This window comes from Quercus robur, chromosome 2 (assembly GCF_932294415.1).
Source record: "Quercus robur chromosome 2, dhQueRobu3.1, whole genome shotgun sequence".
In the NCBI taxonomy this organism is placed as follows: domain Eukaryota; kingdom Viridiplantae; phylum Streptophyta; class Magnoliopsida; order Fagales; family Fagaceae; genus Quercus; species Quercus robur.
This window is the reverse complement of record NC_065535.1, coordinates 25,805,898-25,820,788: the sequence shown is the minus strand read 5'-3', so window position 1 is coordinate 25,820,788 and position 14,891 is coordinate 25,805,898. Positions and strand designations below refer to the sequence as shown.

Here is a 14,891-nt window from a genome sequence, read left to right as displayed (position 1 = left end):
TTTATAAACTACTAATGTGGTGAGTGATTATTGGTAAATAAAAAAGTGATGTTAATAGGGGTCAAGATGTAAACCAATAAGAAGTTGGTCACATCACCAGTTTGTAAAAATGTTGTAAAATAGTTTGTGGCTGTAGCATTATTTTTTTCTATACCATTTTTTGTGTATCACTCTATATTCCACCAATTACAACTTGCTATGTATTGATTTTACTTTCTTTATAAAATAACTAAAGTTAAAAATGTAAAAAAATCATACACATAACAAGTTGTGATTAATAAAACGTAAAGTGGTATACAAAAAATGGCATAGGAGATTTGTATTAAATCCCTAGAACTGATTTTTTTTTTTTTTTTTACCATGCCTGTACATCTTTGAAGAGTTAAAAGTCCGACTAGCTATGTCTAAATATAGAAAGTCACTGTCACGGTAGTCACTAGTCAGTGTGTTGCTGTGTTTCCAAGTCTCCTTTTAGTGTTTATCCACACAAAAAAGAGGTCCCCTTTTAGTTTGACATGGTCTTAGTACATTTGTGCATGCCAAGTCGAATCTTAGTGTCCCTTTGGAAACCTGCACATAGTTTTCAATAACTTATCTGCATAATTTTTATTAAAAGATATAATTGTTGGTAGTATTTTAGGACAAAAAGCTAAAAACTAACTTATTTTCAAAATCTTTTTGCCAAAATAAAGTTGTCAAGGTTGAGTCAAGAGCTTGGTCAATCTGGGCATTAGATTTTATAGTGTTAGCACCATGAATTAGGAAGCACCCAACAGTACAATTCCCTTTTGGAGTGCATCCATTTGTACCTCTTATTCTTCTTGGAAATTCTTTTTGCATTTCCTTTGAAAACTCAATGTTCATGTTGTTGTTGATAGTTACAGACAGCATCCAATGTTAGTCAAACCGTCCAAACAGGCAACATGGGACGGCACGCTAGAGAACCTCTTGAGCATATGCTTACCGCAGTGACTCAGTGATGTCCTCCAAACATTTTTAATTGTCGAATTTTAGATTGTTTATTAGCGTTTGCTTCAAGGACCTAAATAATTTTCTAAGCCTTATTATTTTTTTATTTTTATATTTTATGGACAATTATTATTTGTTTAGTCTCTCTATATTGTGACTTGATACTGGATATATTGTATAACATTATAGAATCTCAACTTACATCACAAACTAGATATTATACTTGAAAGTCTACCGATCATGCGAATTGCTTAATACAATTATTGGAGTAAAATTCATTTTAATCTTTTTTATTTCTATGTTGGATCAAAATTTGTGAAATGATAAAGAAAACGGGATCTTTGAAGACTTCTAGCTTTCACACAGACCACAAGTTGATAAAGACATATTGTAACTTAAAGAGACAAGACTTGAAGCATCCAGCACCATTTTATGAAATGATCAAACGGTTGAGTTATGGTTGTAAGTTGCAACAGAACGCGCATGTGATATAAATAATGTTCAAATTCATACTGAACCCACTGTCTTATAAACACAAGAAAGAGCTCACTCTAAATAAATGTGAAACTCACAATAATAAACAAAGTGTTTAGAGCACACCCACACCAACAGTGACTTGTACCAGTACTGTTATGTACTGTTGGTTAGTTAGGATTTTAAGAAAATAAAAGGCATGGATATGTATAGAAATTTTGAAATTTCTTACTTTGGATCAAAGTTTTGCCATTTTGGTTTACTAAATACAACGTTAGGCATAAGAAATATTTGTCACCAGTGAGGGCCAAACTAAACCGAATTTGCTCTGCGTATCAGTGTATTGATGAAGGCAATAGATCACTCGAGCTGAAATGGGCTAGCTCGAAATGTAACACTCAAGAAACAGTCATATAGATTAAAGTATGAGAATGCAAATGGATTATTCCTTGGGGATCCCAAAAAAGGATAAGAGAATTATAGAAAAAAAAAAAAAAAAAATGGTGTGAATGCATGGATTCCTTCGGGAACCAAGTGCGCTTTAAGCAATTGTAACGTTTAAAAGTACACCTTTTGATTGAATAGCGAATACAAAAGTCAATTGTAATTAAGTTAAGGCCACCCTCTCTCTCTCTCTCATTATCATCTATATGATTAGTTAAATACAGATTGAGATCCTATTTCTAGATCAAGTAGCTTCTTGTATGACATGACAGATATGACACTTACAAGAAATAGGATCTCAATCTGTATTTAACTAATCATATAGATGATAATGAGAGAGAGAGAGAGGGAGAGAGGAGAAGAAAAAAGAATAGAGATTCAAGGTGTAAATAGAAATGAACAAAGTAATTAGAAATTATTAGAACAATTAATGTAGTTAGTTGAAAGCTCGAATTTGTGTGAAAATACAAGAGCTGGTTAAACTCTCAAATTAAAATTATGGCTTGATTAATTTTACTCTAACTTAAACTAAGTGCGGAATAGAGTAAATACGAGCAAACAAAAAATAAACTACTCTAAGCCATATCCATCAAATATCAACAATAAAATGAAAGCTAAAAGAGTAGGGGAAAAAAATGCAAACACAAATAACACGGAGACGTGTTATCGAAAAGGAAACCGAAGTACTCGACGAAAAATCTCTTTGCCGCTCTCCAAACGGTAAATCAATCAATTAGAAAATAAGTTGGAGTACACGAATAACAAAAGACCCTCTAAGCCTAGTCTACCCTATGTACTTGAGCCCTCTAAGCTCTTGCTACCAACTGACTTGATGACACCTTGTCTTCTCTAACTCTTCGGATCACGCAATTCAACCCAATTGCATCCACCAAACAAATGGCTTCTTCCAATACTTCCCAGCAGCACCAAAATCTCACTTTATATTCAGGATGAGTGTGGTAAGTGTTTGGACTATCAACCTCTCAAGGATTTGGATATGGAGAGGTAAGAATTGAGGAAAACCACAATGGATTGTACAGAGGATTGTGGATATGACAATCTCTAACTCAGTATGACAATCTCTAACTCAAGGGTTATGGTTAGGGTTTTCTCTCTGAAAAGCACTAATCACAATATGTGGATAATGTGGGTATATATAGTGTGAGTAGAAACATGGTGTATCAAATATGACAAAATAGCAAAATAGAATGTTTCACAGGTATCTCGCGGGAAGGCCTTACTCGCGAAATACTCATGAAAACTAGTTGTCACCATCTGTCATGACTTTTCATATTTCAGTCATGCGATGAGCACATGGCTTCACTTCTCAGGAAGGCTTCTTGTGAGCTACCCGCGAAAACTCCATTGATCTTCAATTTGTCTTAAGTCTTCACACACTCTCTCACACACAACACATACAGTGAAATCCCACATAAAATACAGGGTATATAAGATTGAACAGAATTACAATAAAATTTGGCACAGAATTAAAACCAACACAAAATAGTTGTAAATAACAACTTTACACTAGTTTAGGACTAAAGAGAAATGAATAATGTATTAGACTATTAGTTGCATTAGTTAAACTAGTCGCTGACTTAAGAGCATATTTTGCTAAAGAAATTGTAACTATTGTTTTAAATCATGGAAGATATTTTTTTAATTTTCTAATCTTATAGCCTAGGATAACTATGAGTTGCATTATTTTACAGTACTTTAAACTGGTCGGTATGCTTATCCTTTTGGCGTGTTCTCTTTTTGCTCCAAATAGTTGTTAATAAGATCAACATATAGTTTACAATGATGATAATGACATAGATATGCCAGGCTATTTCTCTCGAATAAGATTGAAAATAGTGCGTCACATGGGGGGAGAGCATTGCTCTTGGGTTTTGATCTCAAAGATCAAAACAATAGTCCCCATTCTAACTTTTAGGATCGATTTGGGGTATAGAACAATAAGGGAATAAAATTTCTCTCCAAACTAATTTGGAAAAAAAATCTTTTAAACTTCTTATATATCTTTATATTGAGTGTAAATTTTGAAAATCTAACCGTTGGTTTGTATGTTCTTATTATATTCTTCATGCTTATAAAATTTCAAAAAGATCAAAAATCAATTGCTATGTCATTAAATAAATATTAAAATTTCAAGTTTTTGTGATCTAAAATTGTGTATAAAGAATAAATTTATTGATCAAATAGTAAATAACATCCGATTTGAACGAAATTTGATATGCATGCTAAAAACATAAGGAACATGAAATTCAACGGTTAGAGATTTTCAAAATTCATACCAAAAAAAGATATATCTGAAAAGTTTGAAGAGTTTCTCTTCAAATAAGTTTAGAGAGAAATTTTGTCCATTAGAAACATTTGTGATGTACAGTTTATTTGTGATGGTTAGTTGACTATGTGACATTTCAAAAAATAGTTTGAACATAGGCTCTAATTAAAGAGGTTGTTCTGGACTGAGGAAAAAACCGAAATGATCATACATGCTCCATTACTTTGAAATAATTGGGTTTAGGCAATTTGAGTATTGTGACAGCTCCACAACTTTCACGAGTAGCTACGGAGCTACCATGTGAAACCCTCACTCCAAGCCCAAACACGCATGAGAAGAACACACAAATAATTGAATTAGCAAATTGCAATGCATTTATTTCAAACAAATATAATTATGTGATTTATGTGATGTGGAAGACAATTTTATTGAGTTCTTTGTGCTTTGGCATTTATGTGGTAGACTTGGAAGTTTCGAGGGTGTTTTCATAATTTTTGTAAGGTTAAGGGTTTTATTTTATTATTATTTTTTTTTTAAAAAAAGGTTTTGAGGCCAAAATGTAATCTTGAAAATATAACTAGAAATTTTGGGGTTGAAAAATATAATTTTGAGAAAATTTCTAAAGTCAATGTATAATTTGAGAAAAGACTGATTGTGAAAATCTAATTTTGAAAAAGTTTGGAGAGAGCTAATGGCACTTTGAAGAGTAAACAATAATTTTTACCTTTTGTCTACTTATTTTTACAAATACACTTTACAATAGATTTTTTTTTTTATTCTATATAAATATTATTTCTTCACTCTTTCTTTATTCCTTTTTTTTTTTTTTGAATATTTCTTTATTCATTTTCAACGGCTATAATTCTCAAATTCCCAACAACTATATTGTTTAAATCTCATAATGACAACATTTTCAAATTTTCCAATTGTCATATTTCCCAATAGACTTTTAAAAAAAAATTTATTTAAAATGATCATATTTACTAAATGGTCATTTTTTACAATGGTTATATTTTTCAAACAATCATACATTTTTAGTATAAATAAGACTAATGTCACCCTAAGATCGAACAACATCTTTGAGATTAATTGATACATATTATGTTATAATTGCAAGTTTAAATGATAATAGCACCAAATTTATCGACTACTTGCAATGATAAATGCAAGTGTTGTAACATATCAAATAATAGTAGATAACAACTACTATCCATAGTTAGTGTGTCACATTGCAGCAAAACAAAATGAGTGAATCAATATATTCTAATCAGTTGGATCACATTTGCAACAAAACAAGTTTAAAGTGCTCTATTAATCATATAAAACAAGCTTAAAGTGCTCTCTTAATCATACAAAACAAGAGCATCCTATGTCAAGCTAATTCCTTCATTTTTCAAGGATTTCCATTTGCCATTGATGAATATATTCTTGTTGCATTGGAGGCAACACAATTGCATCCCTCATCAGTTCTAATCTCAATTTTTCCATTTCCAATTCCATTTTCATTTGCATTGTTGCAAGTTTTTTTTTTTTTTTTTTAATCCTCAAGATGAATTCGCATCATCTCTTGCTCATGGTATGCAAGATGTTCTTTCTCAATAGTAGTCATTTTCATCTCACTCAATATTTCTTTCTTTCTTCCATCATGACATTAAATAAGTCTTCCATATTTGAAACTGTACTTTCTTTGCTCTTTGTTTCTTCAATCATTTTTTTTTTTAGCTTTCTTTTTTGGTGGTCCTCCAATACATTGGGAACATATGAAATATCTTCATCTTCTAAATTTATTGATTCTAGATTAGAAGATGAAGATGTTGTCTCAAATCTCCCTCTGTTTGGTCTATGATCTTGAATAATCTGCAACTATTTTGGTGAGTGCTTCAAAATATTCCAACAATCTTCACATGGAAATGTGGAACCATGGAATGCTTGATACTGTTGTCTTGCCTCATCAAGTTGAACCCATTTTGAACTCAATCCCAAACCTAAAAGTAGCTAATCAACCACTATTCCCTTGAAACTTGAAAAAACCAAATCAAGAACAATTAACAAAACACAAACCCATCATACCCATAACTCCATTTTTCTAAACTCAAAAATAACCAATTAGAAAAATGATTTCAAATTATTGAAGTTGGCATACTAGTTTGATTTCAGCTTTTGTTCAATTGTTGGTTGAGCCAATACTCTCATAGGTGCTGGAATTTGAGAAGAAACCAAGAGGCAAAGGGCCTCCTTTGTTTGTTTTGGTAGAAGAAATGGAGAGAAAGTGTGAGTGTAAAAAGAAATAAAAGAAAAAAGAAAAAGAAATGATATAATATTCAGGTGTTGGAATTTTTTAATGAAAGAAATTCAATTGCTAATCTATAATAACCTTTCATGTTTGGAGAGGTACATGAGCAATTTTTTTTTTTTTTTTTGGGAAGATTTAGAGAGATGGTTGGATCAGTGTTTTGTGGTTTCACTCTCTATAATAGAGAATATTTTATGTTTAACTAGATTATTAGAGATGCTCTTAACTGGTGGGCTTTTTATTTTGGCCAAAATGACAAGACCATAACAAAATTCACAACTTTATAACAACTTACTCACGTGATGAGTTGTGAGTAGTGGAGTTTATAAACCCACTACTTTTATGCCGCTATTGACAACTCACCAAATGGGCTAGTCGCAGCAAAAGTTATATGGTGGTATCATTGTTCTTGAAATCGGATGGGCTTTGTGGGTATTTAAGTGGACTTTGGTGCATTATCAGACTAAGCTTGGTTTTTTAGGTCTGGGTGTGGACTGGGCTGATTTTTATTTGGGCTTTGGCGTTTGTCTCTTGTATTTTCGCCTTTTCTGTTCTCTCTCATCTCATGTCATCCAACTCTTTGCTCTCGCCCCTTCGTTTTCCATCTCAACCAAAAATCGAACCGAAGAGCATCAATCAACCATGGCTACGGTGTCCTCAGTGACAGTGGGCAAATTGGCACCATTGTTGAGGCCAACAAGAACAACATGCTCCTCGTTCTCTATCTCTAAAATGGGTTTTCATTTTAAGCCAATTGGGAACACTGTGACTGAGTCAGTGGTACCCACAAGAAAGTTCGTGATTCGAGCTGCTAGAACCCTCTCCCAAGGCACCTCCTTAGGCTTCAGACCCCCACAATTTCAGGTTCTTCCTCATTCTATTTTGTATTTTAATCATCAACTTATTTTATTTGTTTATTTATTGGGTGTAATGTGAATTTTGGTTGGTTTAGCTTCCAGAGCCACTTACTGGGAATGTGTGGAATTTGGATGATTTTGAAACATATCCTGCTTTACTGGTAACCTCTCCCTTTTACTTTTATATTTTGCTTGTGTCAGCTTGGATACTATGATCCTTTTTCTTTCTTCTTTTTTTTTTTTTGGTTAAGTAAAAGATCATTTTTTTGATATGAATATAATAAAATATAAAAAAAATTTATTACATTGTAGTCATATTTAAGAAAGTGGTACTTGGGTTTTAACATTATTAAATGTAACATTGACAGAATATTGGTTTGTGTTAGGCTTTATAATTATCGAAGGAAGGTTTGGGTTACATTCCATTTCATTCCTTCATACTTTTCCCTTTCTATTCCTAAAGATTTCAAACCAAAATTCCATAGCGAATTGTTGAAAGCCACCTAGATGTGCTATTGACTCATCTTTCCGATACTCTACCAATAAATGTCCTAGGTCTAACTGTCAAAATCCAGTTACAGTTTTCGTCCATTATTAGAAAACTAACTATAACTTGTACAGTAAAAATCCAAACTAAAGACTTTTTCAAACCTTGAATACTTATAATTAAACCTTCAGACCATATGACTCTTGCGCCCATGAGCTCCAGCATAAATGGCACTTCTTCACTTTGTAAAAGCAAGGTAGGGGGTGAGGTTGTGGGTTGAAGACCCACCGGGTATATGTGTAACTTACCAATCAAAAAACTATATGACCTTGCTTCAATTAGAATTCACATATTGTCCCCATAAAATAAATATTTAATAGATGAAATTATGAAGTAGTAACAAGTTAATCTTCCATTGGTGAAAAAGCTCAGCCTCGATTTGTTATCTGTTGTAGTGTAAGAGTCAATGAGCTGTGGCTTAAATCACACCTCCTCCCTTTGTAAGAGCAATGTGGAGGGTAAGGTTGTGGGTTCAAGACCCATCTGGGGCATGTGTAATTACCAATAAAAATAAATGTTGAAGTGTAAGAATTCTTGAACCGGAATCCTGTACTAACTCTTCAATAACCTTTGGAATTGGTTTTGTTATTACACCATGTTATGAATTTATGTGGAACAATGGTTTCAACGGCTGGAAGGGTTTTCAACTTAAAAACTTCTTGAATTGACCTATGACAGTAATGGGAGTTTCTTCCTTGGTCTTGATGTTCCTTTACAGTCTTTTGCAATAATACAAGCAATGATAATATTCATTCTAACAGATTTGTGGTGCAGGTTATGTTTATTTGCAACCACTGCCCGTTTGTTAAACACTTGAAAAAGGATATTGTGAAGCTAACAAATTTTTATATGAAGGTATCTGAAAACATCTTGTCTCAATACGCTTGCTTCCCGTTCCAGTTGCACGAGTATCGTGGATAAGTAATCGACCATGCATGTGTAACTTATTTGTATGCTATTATCTTGCTGCAGAAAGGACTTGCAGTTGTTGCAATATCTTCAAATTCTGTAGCTACTCACCCACAGGTTCTAATAACTCCATAAATTGGGATTAGAGCTATGTTGAAGCTATTGTGTGATTTGTTCAACATGAACTGTTCCTCACAGGATGGACCACAATTCATGGCAGAAGAAGCTAAACTATTTAATTATCCTTTCCCATATTTATATGATGAGGTATTCAGTATTCTACTGTCAATCTCAACCTTCTACTTACAGTTTTTCTGTAATCACATATGCAAATGCCTATTTGTGTGTATATTTTTAGCTTCATTATTTGGTTTGATTTTGTTGAACTGCTGCATTCTTGTTCATCCATGTTTGGAGCCACTATCAAATTGAACATGACATAAAACTAGCTACTGTTACATCCAAGTAATTCCCTCTCCCTTCCTCCTTTTTCATCCTCCTCCAAAATTTCTTTTTCTATTATTTTGATATAAATTTATCTGTAGGAAACATCCTGATTTGTGCCCCCATAGTACATCCCCAATGTACTCAGTTTGGCTCTTTTATTAATAATATTTATTACATTATCTATCAAAAAAAAAAATATTATCTGTAGGAAGTGGAATTTCTTGTTTTCTATAATCTAATCCCATATGATTTTATTATTAAAAAAATAGAAAAAAAGGCTCACTTGATCTTGGTCGTTACCTTTGCCCCCAATTCCCTCCTTTTTTTATTTTTTTATTTATTTAAAATTTATATCTAGGCATTTGATAACCTTCCTTAGAAGTAGGATGGCTGGGAGATTAGAACTTCTTGCTTGTGCCTTGTATTTAGTTGTGTATTTTCAATTGCAGTCACAGGATGTTGCACGAGATTTTGGAGCAGTTTGCACACCGGAGTTCTTCCTATTCAAAAAGGTGAAAATGTACTTAAATAAATTGCATTTTTCAAGCATGGTCCCTCAGATAAGACCCTGCTCAAAGAGTCCAGTTTTATGATTTTCTTCATTTGGTTTGAAACCATCTGCATGATCCAACCCTTGTATTTTGTGTTAGTGTGTAATATTTCTAACACAGGTGCTTCTATCAAATGAAAACAGGATGGTAGGAGGCCATTTGAGCTAGTATATCATGGCCAATTTGATGATTCCCGACCAAGTAATAATGTACCTGTAAATGGAAGGTTAGATGTTCAGATGTACAATATAACTTCTATCAATATCACAATGGTAGCTAATTTGCTTCAATAATGCATTGTTTAGGGACCTAAGCCTGGCAATAGATTGTGTTCTCAGTGGACAACTGGTACCATCAGTTCAGAAACCCAGGTACCTTCTTCATTTATACTTTATTTCTCTTCTTCATCAAATATCTTTAAAATCCCTTGTAGGACATAATGACCTGATTAGAAGTTTTATTCCCCTTGTATGCAAAAGTGTTGGATGCAGCATAAAGTGGCATCCTGAGACAAATGTGTGACCACTAGTGTCAATTTCATGGAGACAATTTAGTTATGCAGATGATAGTTTTCCAGGTATTGTGACTTTTATTTAATGGCTTAAAACCCTTTTGATGTCTCATGTTCTTTCTCTTGATCTTTGCAGTCTTCCTGCTCTATCATGCTATATTTCACAAGGTGTGGAAGGCAAGGAATGTTGTAATATGTGATACTTTTTTTTCCCTAATAATATGAAATGTAAATTACACTTGTAATATATGTCAATTGTGCTTCCTAATATGAGTAATTTTTTTTGGGTGAGAAGCTGTTACATGAAATTTCTGGTTTTTCCTCTTCTGATGGTCTTTGATTGTAATAACCAATAGTGTCATGCCCGTTAAGTCATTTATGCAAGCTCCTCTCATTCATGTGGTTTAGTGATTCATGTTCATGTTTGTGACTTTGTTTATATGTTTTTGAAGTTTTGTGAATAGAGTGAAGGGTGGGATGGCTATAATTTCCAAAGGCATATGAGCTTTGTATTAGCTTGAAAACTTAAAGTGTTCGAGGATGATTTGAAGGTTTGAAATAAGCAGGAATTTGGAGATGTAAGGTTAAAGAGACACTTGGCTGACATTATATCGTTAGATGCAAAAGAGGGGCATGAAGGCTTGTCCTGGAGGAGAAGGCTTGTATTGAAAGCAGGATTGGAAACTTGCACAACCAGAGGAAATTTCATGGTGTTAGAAGTCTAGAGCCATGTGGTTAAGAGAGGGTGACAATATTATCAGATTTAATCACAGATTGGGTATTAGATATAGGAGGGTGAACTTTTATTGGTTAGAGGCGAACGATACTTCGCTTACAGAGGAAAATCAAGTAAAGGAAATGATAGTGCAGTTTTATGAAGAACTTTATGAAGAGCTTGAAGATTAGAGGCCTAAGGTGATAGGTTTCAGTTTCCTAATGTTTATGGGTTGGAGAGATTTTGAAAAATAGGTGGTTCTAGATGCTTTGAAATGAATGGGAGGGGATAAAACTCAGGGTTTGGATAGTTTTGCCATGGCTTTCTTTCAACAGTGCTTGTGAATTGTGGAGAAAGATATTTTGAATTTCTTGCAGGAAACTAACGAAACCTGCTGCTTCAAAAGATCCCTTGATGCTTCTCTCATCACTCTTATACCAAAGAAGACTGGAGCTCAAAATTTAAGAGACTTCCAGCCAATTAGCTTGGTTGGCAGAGTAGATAAGATACTAGGCTCTGGTGAATAAACTCATAATTTTATTGGTCAAATTAGTGTTAAAATATCATGTGACACTTTTGTGGGAGGGAGACAAGTACTTTGATTCAGTGCTAATAGCTAATGAATGCCTTGATAGTAGGCTTAGAGATAGGATAAAATTCGTTATTGAGAAAGCCTAATTAGGATAAAAGATGCATCTCTCCACGGGGTTTGTCTGTTTCTTCTTTAAATTGCACTTTTTGGTCTTCCTATTTGTTTCCTTTCTTTGTTTTTCTACCCATGTGGCGAATAGAATTAAGAAGTTACAGTGGGACTTTTTGTGGCATTGGAAGGACTGTGAATTTGAATATCAGATTCATTCACAGATTGGCTAATACATATAGGAGGGTGAGTTTTTATTATTTGGATTTGAATTATATACTTTGCTTATGGAGGAAAATGAGGTACAGTAAAGGATAGTGCAGTTTTATGAAGAGTCTGAAGATTTGAGGCCTAAGAGCATTCACATCAGCCTTCTCAAATTTTTAGCTAAACTTACCCATAAAACTCTACTTTTTCTAGTTTAACAAACAAACACAAACAAGCACATGCATCAAACTCAATATTTATTTCTCTACTCTATTTAATATTTATTATTTCTCTCCCAACCCTCCTTCACCCTTTCCCCATTTTCAACCAAGGCTTCCTGGCACCACCGCAATAAACCAAGACTTCCCCCTTTATTCTCTCACATCCACCCTTTCCCCATTTTCTTCATTGTTCACCCAATTGCACATACCTTAACCTAATCACTATCAGAGTAGCAAGAATACAGTGACAGAAAGTGTGAAGATGCAGCAACACAAATGACCTAAGCTACAGGCCGTTTGTATTCAACATTCAACACAACTGCAAGTCCTATCTGCTATTGTGTTCTTTAGAATCATTAGTGTCATGTACTTACTTAAACATGTGTCTTTTTCTAATGGTTAGATTGTGTAATTATCTTAGTGAGTAGTAGGCTCTGTCAGTTTTGATATTATACTCTGTTCCATATATATTGAACAGAGTCTTGTATTTCGATTCATTCAATCAAAAAGAAATTTCTCATCACACAGACCACCACAATCCCAGCCAAATTAACCCAAAATGTTGAAAACCCATTCTTCAACCATATCAGAAATCTCCAAACCACTTTTGGTTCAAAATTTAACACACAAATTGGAGATCCTGCTGTCCTGAACAGTTTGAACATCAATGATACACACCTAAAACAGCAGCAGCAACCCAAATCGGAGACTCAGACGACGGAAACTCTTTGAACGTTGCCTACCAACGATTCAGTTCTAGCCAAATCGCAACACCATGCCACCTCGCATTGCTACTGGAATGAACTAGTAAAGCTCCACCACCTCGCATTACCAGCAGCCCCAAACAAATCAACCCCCATCAATTTATGTGGATTGGTTCTTGAGAGACAGAAAGAGAGAGATAAGAGAGACGGTGGGAGAAGGAATAAAAATTATTTTTTTAACAATAGTGAGGAGCAGTGACTCGTTGCTTCTGGCAAGCACTATTGATTGTTAAATTTTTTGTATTAGTTTGGTAAGGCTGATGCGTGGGCTTTTTGTGGGTCTTTAGCTATATATTTAACATAGGGCTAGTTTGGCTAGTCTGATGCGAATGCTCTAAGGTGGCTATGTTTCAGTTTCCTACTGTTTATGGGTTGGAGGGATTTTGAAAAAGAGGAGGTTCTAAATGCATTGAAATAATTGAGAGGGTATAAAACTCAGGGTTTGGATAGGTTTACCATGCATTTTTTTTCAACAATGTTGGGGAATTGTGGAGAGAGATTTTGAATTTCTTGCAGGAAGTTCTTGAAACTTGCTGCTTCAAAAGTTCCCTTGATGCTTCTCTCATCACTCTTATACCAAAGAAGCCTGGAACTCAAAATATAAGAGACTTCTGCCCAATTAGCTTGGTTGGCAGAGTAGATAAGATACTAGCTAAGGTTTGGTGAATTGACTCAAAACTGTACCGGTAAAAGTAGTTTCAAAATATCATTACACTTTTGTAGAAGGGAGACAGATACTTGATTCAGTGCTAATTAGCTAATGCCATGATAGTAGGCTTAGAGATAGGATAAAGTTGGTTATTGAGAAAGCCCAATCAGGATGGAAAAAATGCATTCTCCCAACCCTCCGTATGAGTAGAAAAACAAAGAAAGGAAACTAATAGGAAGGCTAGATAGAAAGTGTAATTCGAAGCACCTACTCACCATTTTTGGAGGTGAGTAGTTGCTTTGAATTATCGGAAATTGGGAGTTGTTTGATCTACTTTGGATGTGCGTAGGCCACATGGATATAGTCTTTAGAAATAATTAGAGGAGGTTTGGACATGTTCTACCACATGTATGTAGTCTTTGGAAAGGAATTAGAGTGGGTTAGAAAAACTTCTCCACTCTGATATCAGAGAGTAAGGGCTGCTAGAAAAATCATATTCTGGCATGTGGTGTGCTGATTGGGCTTGAAGAGGTATTCCTGGATTTATGTTCGTTGTGGAGAACAAATAAGCTTTAGTGTTCCCTATGTCGTAGACCATAGGAAAGGATGGGACATACTATTGGATCCTCAAGTTCATCTGTAATTTCTTTGATTGGAAGTTGGAGGGGTCATAGAATCTCCGATGGATTCTTCATATTCTCATATTTCTCTTCCTAAAGGGGCTGATTGTATGAGTTGGGAACCCAATAGTACTGTTGTGTCTAGCGTTCGATCGTACTATAAATGTTTGAGAGGTGCTATTATAAGGCTCTTTCCATGGAGATGTGCCTGGAACAGTAAGGTACATAAAATGGTGGTTTTCTTGGTGTAAACTACAACATAGGCTAGATTTTGACCATAGACGCGACCTTGGTAAAAGGAGTATAGCGTTGGTCAACCAGTTTTGCATGCGTAAAGGTAATAGCAAGTTTGTTGATCATCTTTTTGCTCCATTGTCCAGTTGCCTGAGTAATGGTTCTTTGTTTTTTACTTATGGATTGCATTGGGTGATGCCATCTAAGGTGATAGATGTCTTCTCTTGTGGATAGGATATAGTAGTGTGTGGGCTGTGACTCCTTATTGTATCATGTGATTAATTTCGAGGTCGCAGAACATTTGTAATTTCAAAGATACCTTAAACCTTCAATTGTAATTTCTAGGAAGCTTCTCTTTTAAAGCTTCCTTCAACGTAATAAAATTTCTCATACATGTAGCCAACTCTAACTATCTGTTGAGAATTAGCCTACCACAAAAAATTTGAGTTTAAGGCTCGTTGTTGTTGTATGTAAAGTCTCTATATGATTGGATGAAAGCTACTAGTTAACTTTCTTTCTCAAACCTTTGAGTTTCTCTATGTTTTGAATTGT

The 14,891-nt window shown here is 34.3% G+C and overlaps 1 protein-coding gene across 2 annotated transcripts; it reads left to right on the top strand.

The window, feature by feature from the left end:
• The first annotated feature begins 7,008 nt into the window (after nt 1-7,008).
• On the top strand, nt 7,009-10,696 carry LOC126713056 (uncharacterized). Of its 2 annotated transcripts, XR_007651262.1 has the most exons (10): nt 7,010-7,331; nt 7,420-7,485; nt 8,646-8,726; nt 8,844-8,897; nt 8,979-9,047; nt 9,677-9,739; nt 9,922-10,004; nt 10,084-10,149; nt 10,258-10,355; nt 10,426-10,696. XR_007651262.1 is itself a non-coding variant. In XM_050412698.1 (9 exons), the coding sequence occupies exons 1-9, from the start codon at nt 7,110-7,112 to the stop codon at nt 10,298-10,300; spliced, it is 747 nt and encodes a 248-aa protein (XP_050268655.1). In that variant the 5' UTR covers nt 7,009-7,109; the 3' UTR covers nt 10,301-10,696. The 2 variants fall into 2 exon arrangements, 1 of the variants encoding a protein (XP_050268655.1); XM_050412698.1 differs by having other exon boundaries at nt 7,009-7,331; nt 10,258-10,696.
• Nucleotides 10,697-14,891: the final 4,195 nt, after the last annotated feature.